Below are 20,768 nucleotides of genomic sequence, written 5' to 3'. Positions count from 1 at the left end.
TTAGATTAGATTAGATTAGATTAGATTAGATTAGATTAGATTAGATTAGATTAGATTATACTTGTTATATTAAAGACACTTGTTACGCTAACATGAAACAAGTGTCTGATATGGCCTCTGAAAATGCTTTGCAACAGTTTCCATATTTCCATTCTACATAATTTCTTCTTCATTTCATGCTGTGTCTTGCAATACTTAGGAACATATTCAAAACATTGATTCCTTCCCTGTCTTTTGCTACCGTCCATAATATAATATAATATAATATAATATAATATAATATAATATAATATAATATAATATAATATTGTGATATGATACTAATATCACATTACATCATTATCTTAACTTCTCGCTTTTTGAAATGTAGAAATAGCTCGCAGTATTTCGAGGACTGTTCTGAATGCGCCGGATCCCGACAGTTCTTCTAGTTATCTTGCACCACGACTCACCACATCCGCCGTGAGTTCCTCCGCTAGCCGTCAGCCGCCGCTTCGTCGAGACAAGTAAGAGCTCTCTATTACTTTAAACTCAATCACAGATTTATTGTTGACCCGAAATGCTATTTTTCACCGATTATGGGACTGAAATAACGCAACATTGTTCGTGAATGTAAAACGCACACTTGAAGTGACGCTCCGCAACATATTCGCGGGTCAGATTGAAGCGTCGCACTTTTGTGCTACTGTTTTTCTTTTCATTAATTCTTGTTTTGTGAAGACAAAATAACGGAGAACTGAATGAAATAAAAATATTTGTTAGTAAGTTAACTCGCACAATATGTGGGTACACACGTGCAGGGCTCCAGCTTTTATTAAATCGTCTTTTTCAACCGTTTTCACAATTTCACATAAACCTAATTGTGTTAAGGACCACAAAACCGACTGGAGGGTTCAGACACTGCTTCCTCTCTGGAGTTCCGCGTCTCGGTGCTCGTTTCCCGTTCACTCGACCAATTCTCCGTCCACAGTCCAGTGGTGAGTGGGTGTTAGGGTCCACAGTCACACGGGCCTGTCACGCAGGGTTTTAGCCACCATTTATTTCATTTCTGAATTTCTCCTTTGCCACATTAATAAAGTCTTATTTTACCTTACATGATCACAGAGGTTTAAAAGAAATGAAAAACAATCCAACAATCCAAACAACAGTCCATACACTGCTTCCATTTCCTCAATAATTCCTTTTCAACTGTCATAAGACAAAGAATACCATTAATTCACACCTTTTTAACATTAAACCATATCATTATTCAATATTAAATTAATTTGGTTTCTTTCATTGTTAGTATCGTATTATATTCCTTCACACTAACATGAAACAAGTGTCTGATATGGCCTCTGAAAATGCTTTGCAACAGTTTCCATATTTCCATTCTACATCATTTCTTCTTCATTCCATGCTGTGTCTTGCAATTCTTAGGAACATATTCAAAGCATTGATTCCTTCCTTGTCTTTTGCTATCCTCCATTCGTTTGTCTTCTTTCCATTTTCTACTTATTCATTTCTTCAGTTTAAAAAAAAAATCCATTTGTTTCTCCAAAACCATTCATCCCTTCATTGTCCAAATGACATAATCTACATCCCGTCCCCACTCTCGCATCTACCTATCACCCAGTGATAGAAAATTCTGTTGTGTTTTAATAAGAAATCAAACCTCTTCGCATGGATTATGCTTCACTCTCACAACGTTCCATTCGCCAACTGGGAGGTGCTCTCTAACTGACCGCCAGGTGGCATCACAATCAAACAAATACGATGAAGATAATTTCCCCGACGCGACAGCAAATACGAAAATAGGTTATGAATATGAAACTGTCTGGTCAAAGTTGACAACTTTATATAAGTGGTTTGTCAATATATAAAAGAAAGGAACTGGACGTTTTTCGGTGTTGAACGTGTTTTGTCGTTATGCGAGCACTTGCTCAGTATCCGATGAAATGGCTTCTATAATCGTGTTAATGTGTGTATTCAGTGAACACCTGTTTATGTTTTTATTTGAGAAAGACTTCAAACAAACCGCGCGTATGTGGGTGGGTGCGCGCGCGCCGGCTTGCGAGCGTGCGCGCGCGCTCACCTGGGCTCGGCGCTGGGTGTTTCCCCACTTAAAGCGGCAGGTATCACCGTCTCAAGTCTTTTGCAGGACTCGAACCGCCGAGATGGACCTCAAACTGCTCGTGGCTTTTTTACTCATTACTGGTAAGAAACTCGCTTCATGTGAAAGACTGAAAAAAAAAATATTGCTTTATATATTATATTTAAACTTTGTTTTGAGTTGTGTTTGAATCGACTTTTTTTTTTTCAGGATCCTCGTCGACGCAGGATGTTTTACCACCGGGTCCCGTGGACATCACTTTGGGGAAAGATGTGGTTCTGAAGACGCTGCTGACGGATCTGAAGGATTTCGCTTTTGTCATCTGGAACTACAGCGACGGAAAGGACCAGGTCAACGTCGCCACTTTGCTGCCGACGGAACTTAGGGTGGACGACGCGTACAAGAACCGCGCGTGGATCGACCCGAAGACTGGGAACCTTCGACTGAACGCCACCAAGAAGGAGGACAGCGGAGATTACAGCATCAGCATTCTGCAAACGGCAACCGGAACCAGGACCGGGGAGATCAAGTTGCGAGTTCTCGGTGCGTCTCCATCTTTTGCGTGTTTAAAGTCGCTGATAAATAACGTTGAGCTGATGTTTCATTCGCCGATTTACACACCAGTACCCACTTAACCGAACCCGGTCAGTGGAAACGACATTTCTCTGAAGCACGTCCCGTTTGGACCCAAGAAAAGTATAAATGCTGCTATTTCTAAGCAGGTTCCGCTCACTGATAGGCGCCAGGTTGGGTGTAGGTGCAAACCGGTTCGCCCGCTTTGTTTTGGCGGAAATAAGACAAGCGTCGCAACCTTAAGCCTCCAGCATACCTTTAACCCAATATACTTTATTTTTCATGGCCAAAATGAGGTGAAATGCATCGCATTTTTTAGTCTCGCTCCAAGAAAATGCAATAGATGACTGTGTCTAATTCAAACTGAATGTGAAAGGTAGAATGGTGACGAATAAGGGCGTGGCATTGGTATCGAAACGTACTCACGCACCCACTGACAATGATAACTTTTACCCCATTAATTGCGTGATTACAAAGTTAGCCAGAGCCAGGATCCATAGTGGCAGGGGAAAACCCAAATTACAAACCCTCTCGGAACCATTTGTAATTACTTGCCTTCTGACTGAGGAAGATGAGGGAGTGAAGTCGGGTAGCTCAGCAAGTCTGCTTGACTTTAGAGGGACGGAAAGAGGACGCGATTGGCAGTGGAGAATTCGGGCACTGGTCCGGAACAAAACAAAATTCCCGGCCTCCTGCTTTCTAAGGAATTCCTTCCGTTCTCTCATTCATCCCGCTCTTCAGAGCAACACTTCTGCACTCTCTTTATTTATTTTCTATCTACTTATGCCTTTCAATTCCACTTTATATTGAGTTAAATGTATTTTTATTTGTCTTGCCCATAATAATATTCTGTGATTATGAGCTACTGACAGGAGTTTCATGCTGCATGCTGCTTTCATGCCACTGTGTGTGTCTTTATTATGGCGTTTAAATATGTCTGCCTGTGTGTTTGTTCAGTCTACATTGTTGACACATGTCATTAAAACTGGGGAGGCTTCCTGTCAGACACAAGCTGAAGGCTGGATGAATTGTGTTTTCCAGAGCCGGTGTCCAACGTCGCCATCCAGTCGGACCTGAAGGAGGCCATCGAGCACAACAGCACGGTGGTTCTGACGTGCACCGCCAAGGGCTCCTTCCTCAAGTTCAGCTGGGTTCACGGAACCGCGCCGGTGGTCGCTGACGACAAACGGATCTCTCTGAAGGAGGTAGCCGATCGGAGCTCCTCTCTTGCTGTCTTGTTGAATTGTGGTTGAAAGAGGTGTGCGATGTCGCGGGCAGGAGGAACAGTCCAGCAGTCTGACCATCCGGGATGTCCTGCGCTCCGACGCCGCCAAGCCTTTCATCTGCTCGGCAGCCAACAAACTGGAGACAGAGAAGAGCAGCCCCTTCAACCTGACCGTCTTTTGTGAGTTCTGCATCCAAGTTCTGAGTCACATGATGGGAGAGTCACTTTTAGAATGTGTTCCACTACATGCCCCAAAAGGTTTTTGTAATGCATTCCGAATACTTTGCATGACTTTATATGGTGTCATCATGTTCAGCTCAAGCTTCCCGATAGAGCAGCAAAGACAAAGGAAGCTCAAAATAAGTCTACTAGTCTTTTCCTGGCCGTGTTTTAATGTTGGCAAAGGGTTTTCAAAAACATTCACTGTTTATGGTCACCAATATTTTCCATCACTTAGCAAAATGTACACCCATTTTTAATAAATTTTTTCATGACTAGGTTAAACAAGTAAATAAATAAAAGAACAGGCTTTCCGCCACGATTTTTTGACAGTAAAAAAAAACGGCACACAGCCAATCAGGAAGAGAAAAAGGAAACTTGAAGCTGAGGGGATAGTTTTGACATTTACTTTATTGGTGGCGCCAGTTTTTAATCATAAGTAAATATCTCAGCAATCTGCAGCCGTCCTCACGCGTCTCTTGATATGTCCGGCCGGAATGAGCGATGTTCTGCGAGCGATGGATTTCAAGTCATAATGATGTTTCTGTTATTTGGGATTTTTCTGTTAAAAATGCCAAAAACCGTCATGTCCATATCCACCTCCGTGATGTGTCATGTGTTTTTCATTTGTTTCGATGTTTCCACTTTGTTTTAATACAATTACAAAATACATAATACAAAATGTTATACATTTGATCACGTGAGAGTTCATCTTTTTTTTCTGATGGTTTAATCCGTGGCCCACTGCCTCGCTAGTTTATATGTAGCGGAAACCCTGTAAAAATTCCACTGCTTTTTTTGTTATGCTAACAAATGCAAGAAGCAAGGTGTCAGTGCTAAACCTTCAAGTCTCTTTAGAAGCGTACCTGGTTGCTGGCAAACAGAGTTGCGCTGTCACATTTCACCAGTCTCTTTCCTCTCTCAGCTGCATGTGGTCAAACTACCACTGAGTCATCCGTTAATTTTAACAAGGCAACCATATTCTAAATACCACCAGTTCAGCTGTCACTGTAACAGAATACAGTTACTCATGATTTGTATTCAGAATGTACTCCCCAACAGACTCCCCCACACTGTACTGTAACAGGTTAAAAGGCCATTGACTGGTGATGAACCCTGACCTCAATGATGCAGGGCTTAAGAAGAAATGAAAAGTGAAGATGATTTTTGGTTGAGATCTGGGGTTTGAGACCCTGAACTCCAGGGGAGGCACCCAAAACTCCCAGAGGAGTTGATGTTAAGATCTGTGGAGGCCATGGAGACCAAACTGAAGCTCTGGATTTGTTGAGGTCTAAGGTTGATATTGAGGGGTGTTTGGTGGTGTCAGAGTTTTTCACAAGTCTCAAGTGAATGTGTTAAGCCTGAAAATGAAGACATGAGGGGGTTGTGAAGTTTCCTCTTGCCTCATTCATCTGCTGGTGAGCTTTTCAAGTCAATCCATTGAGTCACAGAAACGCTGTCTTTGAGTGTTGCCGGCTCACCAACAGCAGGGACCCACGATAAACCGACACTTGTGGTTGGTTTTTGCTAACAAAGCAACTTCTCCCTGTCTCTGAAGTCAAAAAGCAGGTCCATCTGCTGCTGGTTTAAAGTAAACTGAAGGTCAACATGGCAGATTGGAGAGGCAGAGTTGTAGCCAGGCTTCTCCTCAGGGCTTTAGAAATTTGGACATTTGCTATGCTAAGGAACAAATCCTGAGGAGAACTCTGTGGATTTAAAAACCAAAAATTCTAATTGGTTGCCGCCCTCTCTGGGTCCATCATGTGCTTCTCTTCCATTACTCAGATCGGTCAATATGACTTTCAGATTCTTAATCCTTAAGCCAAGCGATATCGTATGAAACGTGTTGCTGAAGTCTCACAGCAGCTGCAACCCAGTCGCCCACGTTCAGGGAGAGAAGAGAGGGGCGGGACAAATGGCAGCTAAGTTTGACTGATGTTTCAACCTCCACGGGACGGGGTCGGGAATATTTCCTACTCCACCTTTAATTCAGAAGAAAAGGAAGGAAGAGGACAACTGAGTCCTGTCTGAAAACCTGAAACTTGCTCTTGAAGTCTCACTATAATGCGACATTTGAGTTGTGTGAAAACATGCAGTTCTGTGTTTCATTTCTTTGTAGGATTCTGTTGTAGACTGTTGTAGAGTATTTCACCAGTACTGTTGTGCCACTAGCACTGACAGAAGCGCTCGATGTCTCCTCCTGTGATTGACAGATGGTCCTGAGAAGGTGTCCCTCAGTCCGACTCCCATTCTGCCGTTCGTTCGAGCCGGCTCAGACTTCAGCCTCACCTGCACAGCGGTCTCCAGTCCGGCCGCCACCTTCAGTTGGATCCACGACAAGAAGCCAATGAAGGCCGCGGGTCCGGTGCTGAAGCTGCAAGACATCAAGGCCGAGGGTTTCGACAAGACCAAAGGAACGTACGCGTGCATCGCCAAGAACGCCAAGACCCTGCGTCATGTGTCGTCACCGGAGGTCTCTTTCACCGTCATGGGTGAGTCAGGGTGTGAGACACTGCACTAGCATCTGGAGTGGACTCTTATTGGAGCACAAGGTGAGGTTGATAAGTGGCTGTTTGGCGCCAGGCTAGGAGAAGTGGCAGTTGACTGACTCACAGTAACGTCTGCAGGTGTCATTTTTGATGACAGGGGCCACTTTAACCAAGCTGTCTGTGAAAAACAGCGTTCAGATTTAGATCCTGGCCCTGGTTCTCCTGAGTGACTCGCGGGCCAGTGGACCCACCTCCTGAGAGCTTTCAGGTTTAATCGCTTTTGTATACAACATAAACAAAAGTGAAAAAAAACATGGCTGACTCAGTGACTCTTGTGAGATTCTCATCAGTGAGGTGCTGTTCTCCACAGAGCCTATTGTGTCAGGGTGAAACCAGTGGAACAAGTCCAACCAGGACGTTCACAGCTGGGTTCCATCACCTTGAAAACAACCAGAACCCAGTTCAGCGTTTAATTCTCTAACCTATGCCCCGGTTTCTGATTCATCTCAGCTCAGGGGTCTTCGTTGAACATTTCCTATCTTCTACCACTAACCTACTGTGGTTCTCCATCTTGATAAGCGCCCACATTGTCTTGTCTTTAGAGGCCATCTCAGGGGTGAGCATCACCGGCCCCAAGACGACGCTCATCTCTGGCAACGGCACCGCGAGCCTCGAATGCAAGGCGACGGCAGGCGTAGTGCTGTCACGCTCATGGTTGAAAAACGGCGCAGCATTGAGCGCCGGCGGACGGCTGACCTTCTCCAAGGACGAGAGCACTCTGACCATCAATCCGGTGGACAAAGACGACAACGGAGAATACACGTGTCGCCTCGCCAACCCTGTCAACAGCGAAGATGCCAAGTTCAAGCTGGTGGTGAACTGTACGTCCAGGTGAATTCCACTGGTCCATGCAGGAACCAAAGATTTCACCCGCTCTTTTCTCCGCACCCCCAGACGGACCAGAGCCGGTCACCATCACCGGCAAGCAGGAGGTCGAAGTAGACGACGCCGTCACTCTGACCTGCGCTGCGGCCTCCGTCCCTCCCGCCAACATCATCTGGAAGTTCAACGACACAGCGACCACCGTCAAGGGCCCCAACTACGTCATCGAGAAAGCGGTGTACAAGAACACAGGGCTGTACACTTGTGAAGCCCACAACACCGTCACGGGCAAGAAGACCGTGGGGACACACCACATGATGGTCAAAGGTCAGGTCGCCTTTTCATTGGTTGAACTTTTGTTTGTTGAAATGCTTGTTTTTGAGGGTATGGGTGTGTATAAGATGGAAAGGAAGGATAAGTTGTGGTTGCTGGAACACTTTTAAAAAAGGGCGCAGTCATTTCAATGGTCCATTGCTTGGCTTATCTATAGGATTGCTAGGGAAGGCAAGTTGCATTGAGGAAATACATGACATTAAAGGTAATTCCAGAGGAACAATTCGTTTCTCAGGTTTATATCCATCATCATGCTTCCACCCAGTAAGGTCCAGACTTGTGCAGTGAACCGTGCCTCTCCATCCTGAACCCTGAAGTTCTGAAAAAGATTTGTGATTCATGTTTCTCCATGTGAAGGGAGAGCTGGACCCAGTGTCCCTCCCTTTGGACCTTTTCCTCTCACTCAAACTGTATTGAACTGAGTGATGCCATCAACAAGAGACAGATGTTCCAGGCCAGATTCATTCACAAGGTTCCCTCTCTTTGTGGATATAAAGATGTTTCACGTGGAGTAGAAGTTGCTTGAAAATGTTCATTTGAAGATTCATTTACTCATGAAAATAGAAGTAAAAAGGTGTGTGTTGTTGTTGCCTAGCTCCCATCATTTATTTGCACATGCACTTCAGCACAAGTCAGTGCACTGATTCTGACTCCAGTTCAAAGGTCGCCCTACTTTGTTACACTGCCTAGATTCAATATGATGCGTTAATTATCAACCATCAAAATGGCTTCTTCTCCATGATGAAAAGGAACGTTGGCAGGGAGCTAGAGAGTGGCCCCCACACCGCGCAACTCAACAGTCGAAACCGAGGCGCCGAATGAGTCACTGCTCTAAAAGCCTCGTGACCTGCACTTATAACACTCCCCACCTGGCAGCGAGCGAATCCATATCAAGTCGAGGTCAGTGAAGATATCAGACGCTGATCTCTCCTCACCCTGTTATAAACAGATGCCAGTGAGATTAAACGCCTCATTTTTAGTCAGCACTTTGGACTGTGTTCCTTGAGAAGGTGCGAACAAGAAAACAAAAATAAAGAAGTAGATTTAGTTTTTTTGTGACGAGTTTGAGCATTAAATATTTAAAATTAAAGGGCGGCTGTTTGTGACTAAATGGATGTGACAAAACAACAAAAACTGATTGAATCAACAGAAGCATGACAAGCTTTTCAAACAATTTCCCTGGGCGTGTCCACCATGATGACAGAGCCAGAAACGTGGTCATATTGAGACATGGGTCGTACAGGAGGAACGTTACGTTGAAGTGTCCAGAGAGAGAGAGATGCAGCTGACACTCACTCTCACTGCCTTCATCCTCAGATGGAAGTGATCTAAATTTGTTTGTGTGAAACAAACACAAAACACAGCACAGCGCATTCAGAGGATGATCTGTATTAAATGGGCTGATCCCATGAAAGTGGTTATTACTCAATCCAGATCCCTGTAACTGCAGCGGCTTGTTGTGTTTCTCTCGTGGCTGGAGGATTAAGCCACTCCCCTGGCCAGACCTCCGGTGGAACCTGTCACCTGGAAGCTCCCCTGGTGGGACCCGGGGGTCACGTGTCTAACAGAGATCAAAGAGTTTTTCCAACCGCTAGCTGTAGCAGACGGAAGCTGAACTCGTCCAGTGATCTGTTGCTGGACAGCTAACTCTCCATGAGTTCCTAAATATGGAGGCCTTTGATCTCTTCACACCTCTGGAAGGTTTGAAGTGGCGAGAGGCACCACCTGAGCCGAACGCGGTGTGGTCTGGTTTCTCCGGAGGTCGCCCTGCTCTGTCTGGCGTCTATGTAAAGAACGATACTCACCGTCTGCGGCCCCGAGGCTCTGCTCGGTTTCGACACTCTTGTTGTTTGAGAATGTCTGAGGTGCTAACATATAGACACACGGACGGAAGGTGCTTTCATGTGACATGTGAGGATAGGCATGTGAAAGAATGTGGCCTGCGTGAAGTCACCTGCAGCGCGTTCGCGGGGAAACGCAAGCGACCTTTTTACCTGGGAAGGTTTGATATCCTGCGAGGAGTGGCATGATATTTGCAGGCGCTGTTGTGCTAATAAAACACTAGCTGAACAGGTCTCCGGAGTCACCTGGTCCTATTCACCGAGCGGCACCTTCAGAAAACCAGTGGGAGGAAGTCCTGGCCCACTGGCAGTAGAAAAGACGGAACGAAATTGGACACAAACACCACAGAGTTGTCACATCTTTTCCATTTTTTTAGTCACTTTATATAGTGAAAACATCCGTGATGAAGGAGACTATATGAGAGCATGCAGATTTAAGTTTAAACACAGGGTTTTCTGGACACTTTATGCAGTAAAAACGTCAGTGGAGCACTGCCACTTGGTGTTTAAGCTTTTGTGTTGAGTTCTGCATTGAATTACATCATTCTGGTGTCAAAAATTAAAACATGATTCATTATAAGACCCATAAGTAAATAGCTCTATCTAGTCCCACCTCCAGTATTTAGTTTACACTGGCTGTGACCGACATAGAATATTTCTTCTTTGTCTTCATCTCCTGCTTATCTGGGACCGGGTCGCGGGGGCAGCAGTCTGAGCGGGGATGCCCAGACTTCCCTGTCCCCACACGGCTCCTCCAGGTCTTCTCAGTGGAGGTGTCCCAGGCCACCCGAGAGACAATGACTGTGTCCCATTTCTCACCCTAACACTCGGTTCTGCGCGTTCACATGTCAGTGTAGTGTGTCCCAATTCTCCTAAGATCGAGGGACATCAGTCACTTCATAGTGAAGGGCACTCAGAACCTAGTGTAAATCTACACACGCCTCCTCAGTAGTGAGCTGCCTTTCGCCTCTCTGTTCCGGGGTGGAGCCGGGGTCCAACTCTGGACCGCCACTTCTGGAGGTCAACTGAAGAGTGCATATCTGAAGCGTCTGAATTGGCTGTTTCAGAGGCGGGGACGCTGGAACAGGGCCTGTCAGACGGCGCCATCGCTGGAATCGTCATCGCCATCCTGGTGGCCCTGGCAGCCGCCATCGCCCTGATTTTCTACTGCCGACAGAAAGTCCCGTAAGTTCTCCTGCGGACTCCTGTGGAGGCCTTTCTTTCACCTGACTCCTGGGCTCAAATGTGCGCCACAGATCCACCTGGAGTATTTCTTCATCTTCTAACATTCCTGCCGTTGTGTTTGACCTTTTCTGAGACTCGCTCAGGAAGTGAGTCATAGGCCTATCTGCGTGTGCGTGTCTCTTTTGTCCGACCACATTCCTTCACTTTTTACAGTGCAAACCGCAGCTGCAAACAACTACCTACCTGCCTGCTAACCACAGCTGCGTCCTGGGTGAAACATTCGCGCACTGTTTCGGCAAGACCTCCGCAGACCTTCTTGTGAACTTCACGCAACTAGACATACATGCGCTGCATTACCGCTACTGTCAGGGCTAGACTGGACTAGTACATCAGTACCTCAGTGGTGCTGACGTGTGTGTCGACAACCGACATGTTTTACTGTTGTAATAACAAATGCCCTGGCTTCTGGCTGCCTCCCCAACTCTAGTGTTCTCACTTAAAGACTGTACCACAAGTGTACTGTGCTACTACTTAAAGGTGTGGTAGGTGAGCTTGAAAGACAGTCAGCAGTTTAATTCAGACTCTCCCATGAAAGCCACGCCTCCAGACCTGCACAGCCTCCCTCACAGAGAGGGGAGGGGCGGGACTTGTGGCAGCCGTTTGATAGACACGTATATATATATATATATATATATATATATATATATATATATATATATATATATATATATATATATATATATATGAACATGGACGGTGTTTGTACAGTCCTGTACGTTTCACAATGAAGTGTCTCGGTTTTGTGTGTATTTATCCGGGTATGAAAGGGGTTTTAAGCAGTATAGGAAATGAAGTTATCCTGGGGAAAAAAACTCACATACCCTACCTTTAACGGCACAAATTCTATTGATGATGTATGAACCATTTGATGGTTCCACGTCAATAGTTATGCTGCGTTCCAGTCACCTCAGAGCTGGGAATGACATCGCAGCTGAGCTGCCAAAGGAAGACACTCCATAACACAGTCGCAGCCATCGCGATGTTAGCATGGTCCGAATTGTAGTTCGCATATACAGCATGAACATTTCAAATATATCGATATGTATATATTGAAATGTATGTATTAGGGGTGGAATTCGATTAAAAACATTCATCTAGTTAATTAGGGAATTTGTGATTAATTAATCTCAATTAATCGCAGTTTAATGGTATAAGAATATTTACCTCAAGAAGCCCCATTTTTCAGTTTGAATGAATCCGGTATCTGACTGAATCAAATGATGGAGCCATACATTGAGTTAAACAACAAAATATTGTTTATTTAGCATCAGTTTGACAGTGGCACAATAAATCACCATGGTGGCTATATTCAAGTTTTTATTAAAAAAAATTACTTTAAATGTATTTAATTTAAAGTAAATTAAATAAATGTTGTAATTAACTAATCATAATTAACTTGTTAAAGTCCCACCACTAATATATATATATATATTATATGTGTGTATGTATATATATATATATATATATATATATATATATACATATATATAAATAAATATATATGTATATATGTATATATATATATCAAATAATAAAATCAAATAATCATCAAATCATATCAAATAATAATAAAAAGCATCAAATAATACTGTCTATTGGACCAATTTAGAGAAAGAAAGAATTTAAGAAATGAAAGAGGAGGTCTCCTGGCTGTTGAGCGGCCATCTTGGATTGCAAACTTGGAGAATTCTGCCACCGCCCGACTGGGAAATCGGCCGTTGAGTCACATCATTGGGAGCGGAGCTCGGAATTTACAAGTTCCTTTCGAGGACATCTGGAGCACAGCACTTTGTACATTTGTTTCATGAACTGACACTTCTGTTCTTCTTTGTGCAGGGTGGAATCTCCATACTAAAGAACAGCCTCCGCTGGTGAGTCGCTCAACTTTCATACCAATGATATGATATAGTTCTATATAGCTCAGGAGCCTTTCAAGTGGCAAGCAGGTCAGCTAGCAGGGTATGGACGCTGATGCCTTGGACAGGAGCTGCACTTTAATGTCGAGGATTCTCCGGGTTATTGGCTGTCTTGTCTTGAGTAATGGTTCTGAATCAGGGCGACATGACCTGCAAACACTGGCTTTTTATTCATCTGTCAGGGACGGAAAAGTCTGCTGTTGATTGTTGTGTGTTAGAGGTCAAGAGTCACGTTCTCCTAGTCTGAAATCTCACGAGATCACACAAAAAAAGAGATCGCATAACCGAAAAACACAACTCACGACATGAAAGTGCATCAGGTGATGGTGAAACATAGTGACAGAATCACGTTTGCTCCTCGCGGAACTAAAGTGTTGCCGATCTTCTTGATGAATTGACCCATAACACAGCCCCAGACATCAGGATTCTCCCGACCTTTCTGACTTTTCCTTCTGTTCAGCATCTTTCTTTTCCTCCCTCAGGCTTTCACCGATTTCTCATCGTGCATCCACCAACCACGTCGTCCGCCCCCCACCCCCTCCCCGTGCGTCAGATGAGCACTCTTGAGGAAAACCAAGCTGTGGATTTGTTCACATTTTAATTTGATTTTTTTTTTTTTTTCACACTGGCACAAACTGTTTGTAGTGAGCAGTGACGCTTCAGTGATTTTGAGGCTAGTGGGCAGCAAATGACCATACCAGCGTTAAATGAAGCTTTGGCTCGGGATTTCTCTCCCGGCAGAGGAGTTTGCTTGATTCAAGAAGTTACCTCAAGAAGTTTCAGCCATGTTTAACAACAAATCTTTCTTTTGTTGCTTACTAGAAATTTGTGCTTCTTTTTTAATTTTTTTTTAAATGTTTTTCTTGTGTCCAAACTAATATTCTTGTTATGGAACTGTCAGAGAAAATATGATCCAAGTCGACAAATTATTTAATTGTTTTTACGCAGCTTTTTAAATGAATATGAATTGGCTTTTTAGAATGACCACAACTTTAAGCGCCTCCACACTTTTTCTTTTTTTGTCCCTCCCGTCACTGCAGATTCCTGTGTGTCTAAACACCCTCTTTCTCGCTGCCGTGACAGAGATCTGAGCCTGTGTGGTCTCAGACGGCTCCGGTCCGAACATGGACCCCGCTGAGTCGAGATCTTGAAGCAGCTTCCCCTCACAGGCAGAGAGACGAAGTCCCGCCAGTTACAATGAGCGGGAACAGGACTAGTTCACCTTTAGCTACCTGTACCCACACGTCCCAGGTTTAGTCCTGAGAAAGCCTTGAATCTAAAGCCGAGTAAAAGTGGATCTGTTCCAACAAAGAGAGGACTGAATGAAAAAGGTTTCTGTTCGTGTAGTGTCACGTTTCTCCCCCCAGTCAGAATGGAAATATAGAATAAATTATTGGCAGAAGGAAAATGTTTTCCCAAAAACAGTGCTTTCTTATTTGTGTAGTGTTTATTCCATGTTTTATGTCATTGGGAAAAAAAAGGTGTGAAGGTTTGAATGTGTTTCCATGGTAAATTTGATGTAAATAAACACTTGTTTATTACAAGAGTCTGTGTCTGACAGCCAATCGCAGTGGGCCACCGTGAAGGTGAGAAGACTGTTTGTGTAGAAGTTCTGTGTTGCGGCTCAGGTTTCAGTACCTGCGGAGACATGGGAGTCGATCCACGTCTCAGGCCAAACATTCCGGGATTTTTTTTTATTGTATTGAAATACAGTTTGCAAATGTAATCATTCACTTTTCAACCGCAACAGAAGAATTTGAGGTAAAACTGCCGCTCCCTACCTGAGAAAACATTCCTGAACAAACACGGCAGGCGTGTTAGGGCCTGCCACACACGCGCACACCTCTACACTCACACACAAACCAGTTGGACGACACGGACGGAAAAGAGTTGTCCCCCCCTGCAGGTCGAGGTTGACAGCGCTCACTCACTGTTCAAACAGACATATCTTTTTTATGACATCATGTCACCTCTTCTTGTTGCTCACTGGCTGATACCAGGGAGTGGCTCCATGACCAAGTTTGAAACTTGCATTTAGTGGGGTTTTAAAAGGATACATTAAAGAATTACATTCCAGTTTTTTTTAAAGCTTTGGATTCAACTGAAACCTTTCGAATTGAGGGCAGAAAGTGGGTGCACATTTGAAAGTGAGGCCCTCAGTCCAAGTTTACTGAGTGCAATTCCTATGAGAAATGAATCACGTAAATGTCTTCCATGTTTTGAACAATTTCAACATGAACAGCTACGAGTGTTTTATGAATGAGGAGTTCATTTTTCCTCCAGCTGAGCTGCAACCAATAAAGGCCTCATTTTTCTTTTGTTTCTTTGTAAGTTTTGTGGCTTTGTTTCTCAACTATTGTCAAGGATTTTTTAAATGTCCATGGCGAGATGAATAATTGAAGGTGAAGGACAAATAAACAGGGGGTGACGCAATGGTGAATGGTTTATGGCAGGGCTTCACTGTCATACACAGTTTTGTAATTACGTAGTTACGATATGTTAGTATGAATTTACGAACAACGTTAGCAATTATTTATAATAATTTGCAAATATTTATTAAGATTGGAAGCAAAACATTTCATTCTCAGATGGTTATTGTAAAAAATGATGCATTAAATAAAAGAAAGATATCTTGATGCACTGATTTATTTAGAACTATTAGATAAATGGAAGGTGGAATATTGAATCCTGCGGGGATGGATTATTTGTATGTAAATGAAGGATAAGAGGAAAGTTTCTAGATACATTGATAATGATGGGTTTGATAATAAAGACCATGATGAATGTATTGGATGAATGGATTAGAATTCATTCATCAGAGAGGTGTTTCTCCACAAATAGCACTTGTTTTTTTGGGGACTGGAAATTACGACGACTCAAAAAAATAAATAAATAAAGAAATATATATATATATATATTTCTGGGGTGTTTTATTAACGGACCAAAAAATGTCATGTTCAAAATTATTTATACCATAGTCTGTTGTTCTTACTGAGGAGCGGTGTCTTTCGAGGTTTACGTCCATGGAGACCTCCTCTGTACAAGACTTGCACAATGGTGGACCGTGACACATTTGTCCCTGCCTGGTCAAGTGTTTCCATTAGGGCCTTGGTTGTCATCTGTGGGTTGGTGTTGACCTCTTGGCAGATTTTCCTCGCAAGTTTGGGGGACACCTTACGATCCTGTACGCGGTCACTGAGTTTTTTTACGGTGTTGAACCTCTTGTACTTGTTGATGCTGCTCTGGACGGTTGAAACAGGGACATCATACTGCTTGGAAATAGTCTTGTAACCTTTTCCTTCACTGTGGCTACGAACAAGATGCTGACGCAGGTCCTCGCTGAGCGCCTTCTTCTTGACCATGATGACCAGAAATTAAGAATGACCTGAACACTTTCCCCCCCATTTATACTGTTCTGGAAAGATGTCTTTTTTCACTTTAACATTGGGCCAACAATGTTTACTACATTGTGACATCTTGAGGTCAGTAGGAGACCAGAATTACCACATTTTTGTTGAAAGATTGAGTATGAATAATTTTGAACATGCATTTTTGGGGGACGCCAGAAATAAAATACCACAGAAATAAATATTTAAAAAAAATGTATTTTGTCATTCTTTCAATTGTTGGCCACATATAACTGACACACACATTTGAAAGAAAATCATTCATTTCACCAAAATAAAAAATCACAAGAATTAGCAAGGATATGAATACTTTTGAGGACGCGTGTATATTATATATGTTGTTTCCAGTCACGTCTAAACGCAATACAAATAAGGCAATCCGCTCCGACACGCCAGGTGGCGATAGTGAATCTACAACGCCGCATGTCCGTTAACAACAAACAAGACAGAGGAGGAAACTGTTAGAGCGCACTTCCGGCGTCGCTTACGGCAAACATCCACAATGTCTAACAACTTAAAACTTAACTTTTGGCAAAATGGACCGGCACCGGGCCAGTTTTATTCCTTTCCTGGCAACGGCTCGGACACCAGTTGCGGACCCGTCCGACACACACTGTGAGTGATCTTACCTGAACCGGCACTGCGGTCTGTGTCGCTGGAAAGACTTGTGTCGTTTAGCTGCGTCATTGTCGAGCAAGCTAACCGCTGAAGATCTTCAGTAACCAAACGTTTAAGGCATATTTTCCCTTCACTGCAGTTACGGTTTCATTAACCTGCTACATTAAAACACAGTACTTGTTTGTTTGTTTTCCTGCCCCGTTGTAAGTTCTTCATATTCCCAGTGTACCGCTTCCTTGCTGAGTTAGCATAGCATCGCGTCAAAGCGAAAGTATTTTACCTGGCTTTTCGTTAAAATATTTGGAAGGCGCTGTTAAGTAACATTGCGTCTTCCTGTGGTGAACTTTGATATTGTGTCTAATAATGTATTTTCATGCCGTCGCTGCTTAGCAAATCTTTATAGAGTTGCTTTTCAGTTTGGTACCATTGTTTGATTTCGAATATTTGCTTTCAAGTTCCAGGAAATGAACAAGTAATCGTAATTTTTGTTTTATTAAGAAAATGTACTGGTGAAAGTAGCTTCATTTTTTACTTTCTCTGGCTCCATAGAAACCCAATGGTCACAGGAACATCGGTGCTCGGGGTCAAGTTCACAGGGGGTGTTGCCATTGCTGCTGACATGTTGGGCTCCTATGGCTCTCTGGCTCGCTTCAGGAATATATCCCGACTCATGAAGGTGAGGACTTGGTTAGTCTTAAGGATTTCAGGATGAACATTCCTGTTGCTAAAGTCTTTGCTTGTTCCACAGGTGAACGACAGCACCATCCTCGGAGCGTCGGGAGATTACGCCGATTACCAGTACCTCAAACAAGTCATTGAACAGATGGTGTAAGCATCACAACACACACACACACACACACACTTAATATGTTTGTTGTTGTAATATAAAACCAGTGGCCCGACTGTGTCCTAAACTTTAATTTGGCTCAATGTGGGTGATAAGGTAGATAGGTAGCTTCATTGTCAAATATGCTACAGTACAAGACATATAGCATGGTTGAAATATCTGTTCTCTCAGACCCGGACGGCATGACATAAAAAAACAACAGACAGGAACAAATAATAAATAACTAATTGATAAATAGGTAATAGGTGATAACTTAAAAGAATGTGTATTTAAAATGCATAGTTGTCATTTGTAGTGTCAGTCCATGAGTAATGCGCTTGCTTAAGGAACGTCTTTTCAAATGAGAGTTTTGCTCAGTGATCGGTGGAGTGAAGTGGCCATCGTCTGTTAAAATCGGACTTATTTTATTATGGATTTGATCAAAGCAGCACCTGTTGTTGCTGTTTTGAGTGAGGGGCTGTTTATTGAGTCATGCCTCAATTAATGCGTTTTTCAACTGGTGTGCAGTGAGGGAGTGTCAGGTGCACCATGGGGAAATGATCCAGTTTCACTGAAATTGTCCCTTGAGATCGAGGTGGACGATATGATGACATTAAATCATAAACAATTAGAAGGTGTTACCGATCCACCAACGTGAGCAGATCACATGGATTCACTCCCGTTCTTTCTATACACTATAGATCTATGCTGAAGCGCTAATTCGTCCGTCAGTCAGAGCAGCGCTGGCGTTGCCCGCTGCGCTCCTCACAGTGCAGAAGCTGGTCAAATGCTCAACTTCCAGCTGTTTCTAAACCTGATGTTCCTCTAATGTGACCACACACCTTCACCACAGAACCATGGAGTGTTGCTTGTGGGACCCGCGACGCCAAAGAACGCCACAGAGCTGACGGCTAATGTGACATCTCACTTGAAAACATTCACACTCATAGATCAACAAAGTTTGGTCCATTGTTCAAAAGTTGGCAAAAAAACTAAATGCGCAACAAAATTAATGCTCTCCACAAAGTGAAAAGTTAATGACTCATTGTTATGAAGCAAGTTGAGGCAAATAATGTTATGGATTTGTCTGGAAACTCTCCAAACTAGGATGATATCATGCAAAAGAGAAGTTTAAAATAAATAAATAAATAAATAGTGATTTTTTTTCCATATTTCACACCCCTTTCTGGAGACATTTTTAAACAGATACATTTTCTGCTATTTGTTTCGCAAATAACGTGCCAAAATACCAGAGTGTCAGTAGCTACATTTCACCGATTCAAAGGGATTTTCTACTTTCGACTCTCTTTCGAGGACAAGTGTGCTTGGGCCGAGGTTCCTTTGGTGGTGCTTGAAAAAGGCTGGAACACACTGGATTATCAGAAATCAGAAAAACCTTATTAATCCCAAAAGTGTAATTAATTAATAATTGTTGTTGTTCTACACTGTTCTACACTTTACAAGCATGCCTTTTCCCCAATATGAATACAAGATGGTCTCATAATTCAGGGGTTATTGTGCTGTACATCCTGCTCTGTCCATTGATGCACAGCTTAGTGCTCTGCTCTACCTCTGTACCTCTCTGAAATACCGTCTTTGTTTCTCTGTGTCTGCCGTGTCATGGTCAACTACTAGTTGCACAAAATGGTGACATTGCTGTCTTTTTTTTTTTTTTTTAATGAAGCTTTTGTGCCTCTCAGGATCGACGAGGAGCTGCTGAGCGACGGCCACAACTACACCCCTCGGGCTGTGTACTCCTGGCTCACCAGGGTCATGTACAACCGCCGCAGCAAGATGAACCCTCTGTGGAACACGGTGGTGATCGGAGGTGTGGACCAGGGCCAGAGGCAAGTCCTGCGAGTCTCGCGACTTTGAAAGCACCAATAGTTGCAGCTGTGAGAGCAATGATCAGAAAAGTGCCGAGTAACCTGACAAGGCAATAAAAACTGCTGATGTCAGTGGTAGCAACTCCCACTGATGAGCATTTTTCAACAATATTTTCTTCATTTTAAGAGTTTAATCTTCACTCTTTATGAGAGTTTGTGGCTGTAAAGACGCTCACCTAGACTCTCTGCCTTTCTCTAGCTTCCTGGGTTACGTGGACAAACTGGGAGTCGCCTATGAGGCATCCACCGTGGCTACTGGATTTGGTGCTTACCTGGCTCAGGTCTCCCCTCGTGTCAGATGGTTCTCACCATCGGTGTTTCATTGTTATTGATGTGTGTGCATGTGTGTCTAGCCTCTGATGAGGGAAGTCGTGGACAACAAGCCGGACCTGAGTCAGCAGGAGGCCCGGGACCTGCTGGAGCGCTGCCTCAAAGTCCTCTACTACAGAGACGCGCGCTCCTACAACAGGGTGAGTCAGAGTGTTTTGATTTCTTCTCTTTTGAAGGTTGAACTTCATGAACAAATGATGTTTAACATGATTGTACCCCTCAATTGCAGTACGAGATCGCCATCGTGACAGAGCAGGGAGTGGAGATCATCGGCCCACTGTCCTCCGAAACCAACTGGGACATCGCTCACATGGTCAGGTGGGTCCAGGTCGACGCCTTTAAATCACGGTTTGCTTGGACTTTTAACAGTCAGTAACTGTCGTCTGCTGTCTCTTCAGTGGCTTCGAGTGAACCAAGGACCCGAGGAAAAGATGAGCATATCCCAACGTCCGACACCGTTTTCTTATTTTCCCCATTGTCTGTTTCATAGAATTAAAAATAACATTGAAAACAGGTTTTTGTCACGTGTTTTTTCCGGAGGTGCTCCTGCGTTTGAGACACCAGAGTTGGAGTTTCACACCTGTAAGTCCCGAGTCATTTGAGCACAGTTTAAATTTCATAATTGGCCGCTCATAGGTTTATGTTGTGGTGATGCAAAATGATGATTTATTATAGAAGGGAAACAAATATTTTACATTATTTTGTTGGGAAGATTCTATTGTTGCTGTAACTAAGCAGATAATCCAAACGCTTCCAATCAAAATAAACCACAAGCCGTCCATTTTCCCAGCTGACCAATCAAGTATTTCCTCGCCTCTGGTAACCGGGTAGACTCGCCGCCAGCAGCCAATCACAGTCGACCTTGACTTTGTAGTCAGGCAGACAG

The 20,768-nt window shown here is 43.6% G+C and overlaps 2 protein-coding genes across 2 annotated transcripts; both read left to right on the top strand.

Annotated features, from left to right (window-relative positions):
- Window positions 1–470: 470 nt before the first annotated feature.
- On the top strand, window positions 471–13,436 carry si:ch211-264f5.6 (carcinoembryonic antigen-related cell adhesion molecule 5). The gene is made up of 11 exons (XM_053864090.1): window positions 471–506; window positions 2,141–2,196; window positions 2,303–2,635; window positions 3,707–3,870; window positions 3,944–4,070; window positions 6,323–6,601; window positions 7,201–7,479; window positions 7,553–7,807; window positions 10,722–10,839; window positions 12,736–12,770; window positions 13,298–13,436. The coding sequence occupies exons 2-10, from the start codon at window positions 2,157–2,159 to the stop codon at window positions 12,752–12,754; spliced, it is 1,614 nt and encodes a 537-aa protein (XP_053720065.1). The 5' UTR covers window positions 471–506; window positions 2,141–2,156; the 3' UTR covers window positions 12,755–12,770; window positions 13,298–13,436.
- A 3,224-nt stretch (window positions 13,437–16,660) lies between these two features.
- psmb4 (proteasome 20S subunit beta 4) lies at window positions 16,661–20,395 on the top strand. Its single transcript, XM_053862573.1, has 8 exons — window positions 16,661–16,837; window positions 17,390–17,516; window positions 17,589–17,668; window positions 19,367–19,513; window positions 19,752–19,833; window positions 19,906–20,022; window positions 20,112–20,200; window positions 20,281–20,395. The coding sequence occupies exons 1-8, from the start codon at window positions 16,725–16,727 to the stop codon at window positions 20,291–20,293; spliced, it is 768 nt and encodes a 255-aa protein (XP_053718548.1). The 5' UTR covers window positions 16,661–16,724; the 3' UTR covers window positions 20,294–20,395.
- The last annotated feature ends 373 nt before the right edge of the window (window positions 20,396–20,768 follow it).

Source organism: Synchiropus splendidus, chromosome 4 (genome assembly GCF_027744825.2).
Source record: "Synchiropus splendidus isolate RoL2022-P1 chromosome 4, RoL_Sspl_1.0, whole genome shotgun sequence".
Classification (NCBI taxonomy): domain Eukaryota; kingdom Metazoa; phylum Chordata; class Actinopteri; order Syngnathiformes; family Callionymidae; genus Synchiropus; species Synchiropus splendidus.
The sequence above is the reverse complement of the archived record's forward strand: the minus strand, read 5'-3'. Positions and strand labels throughout refer to the sequence as shown.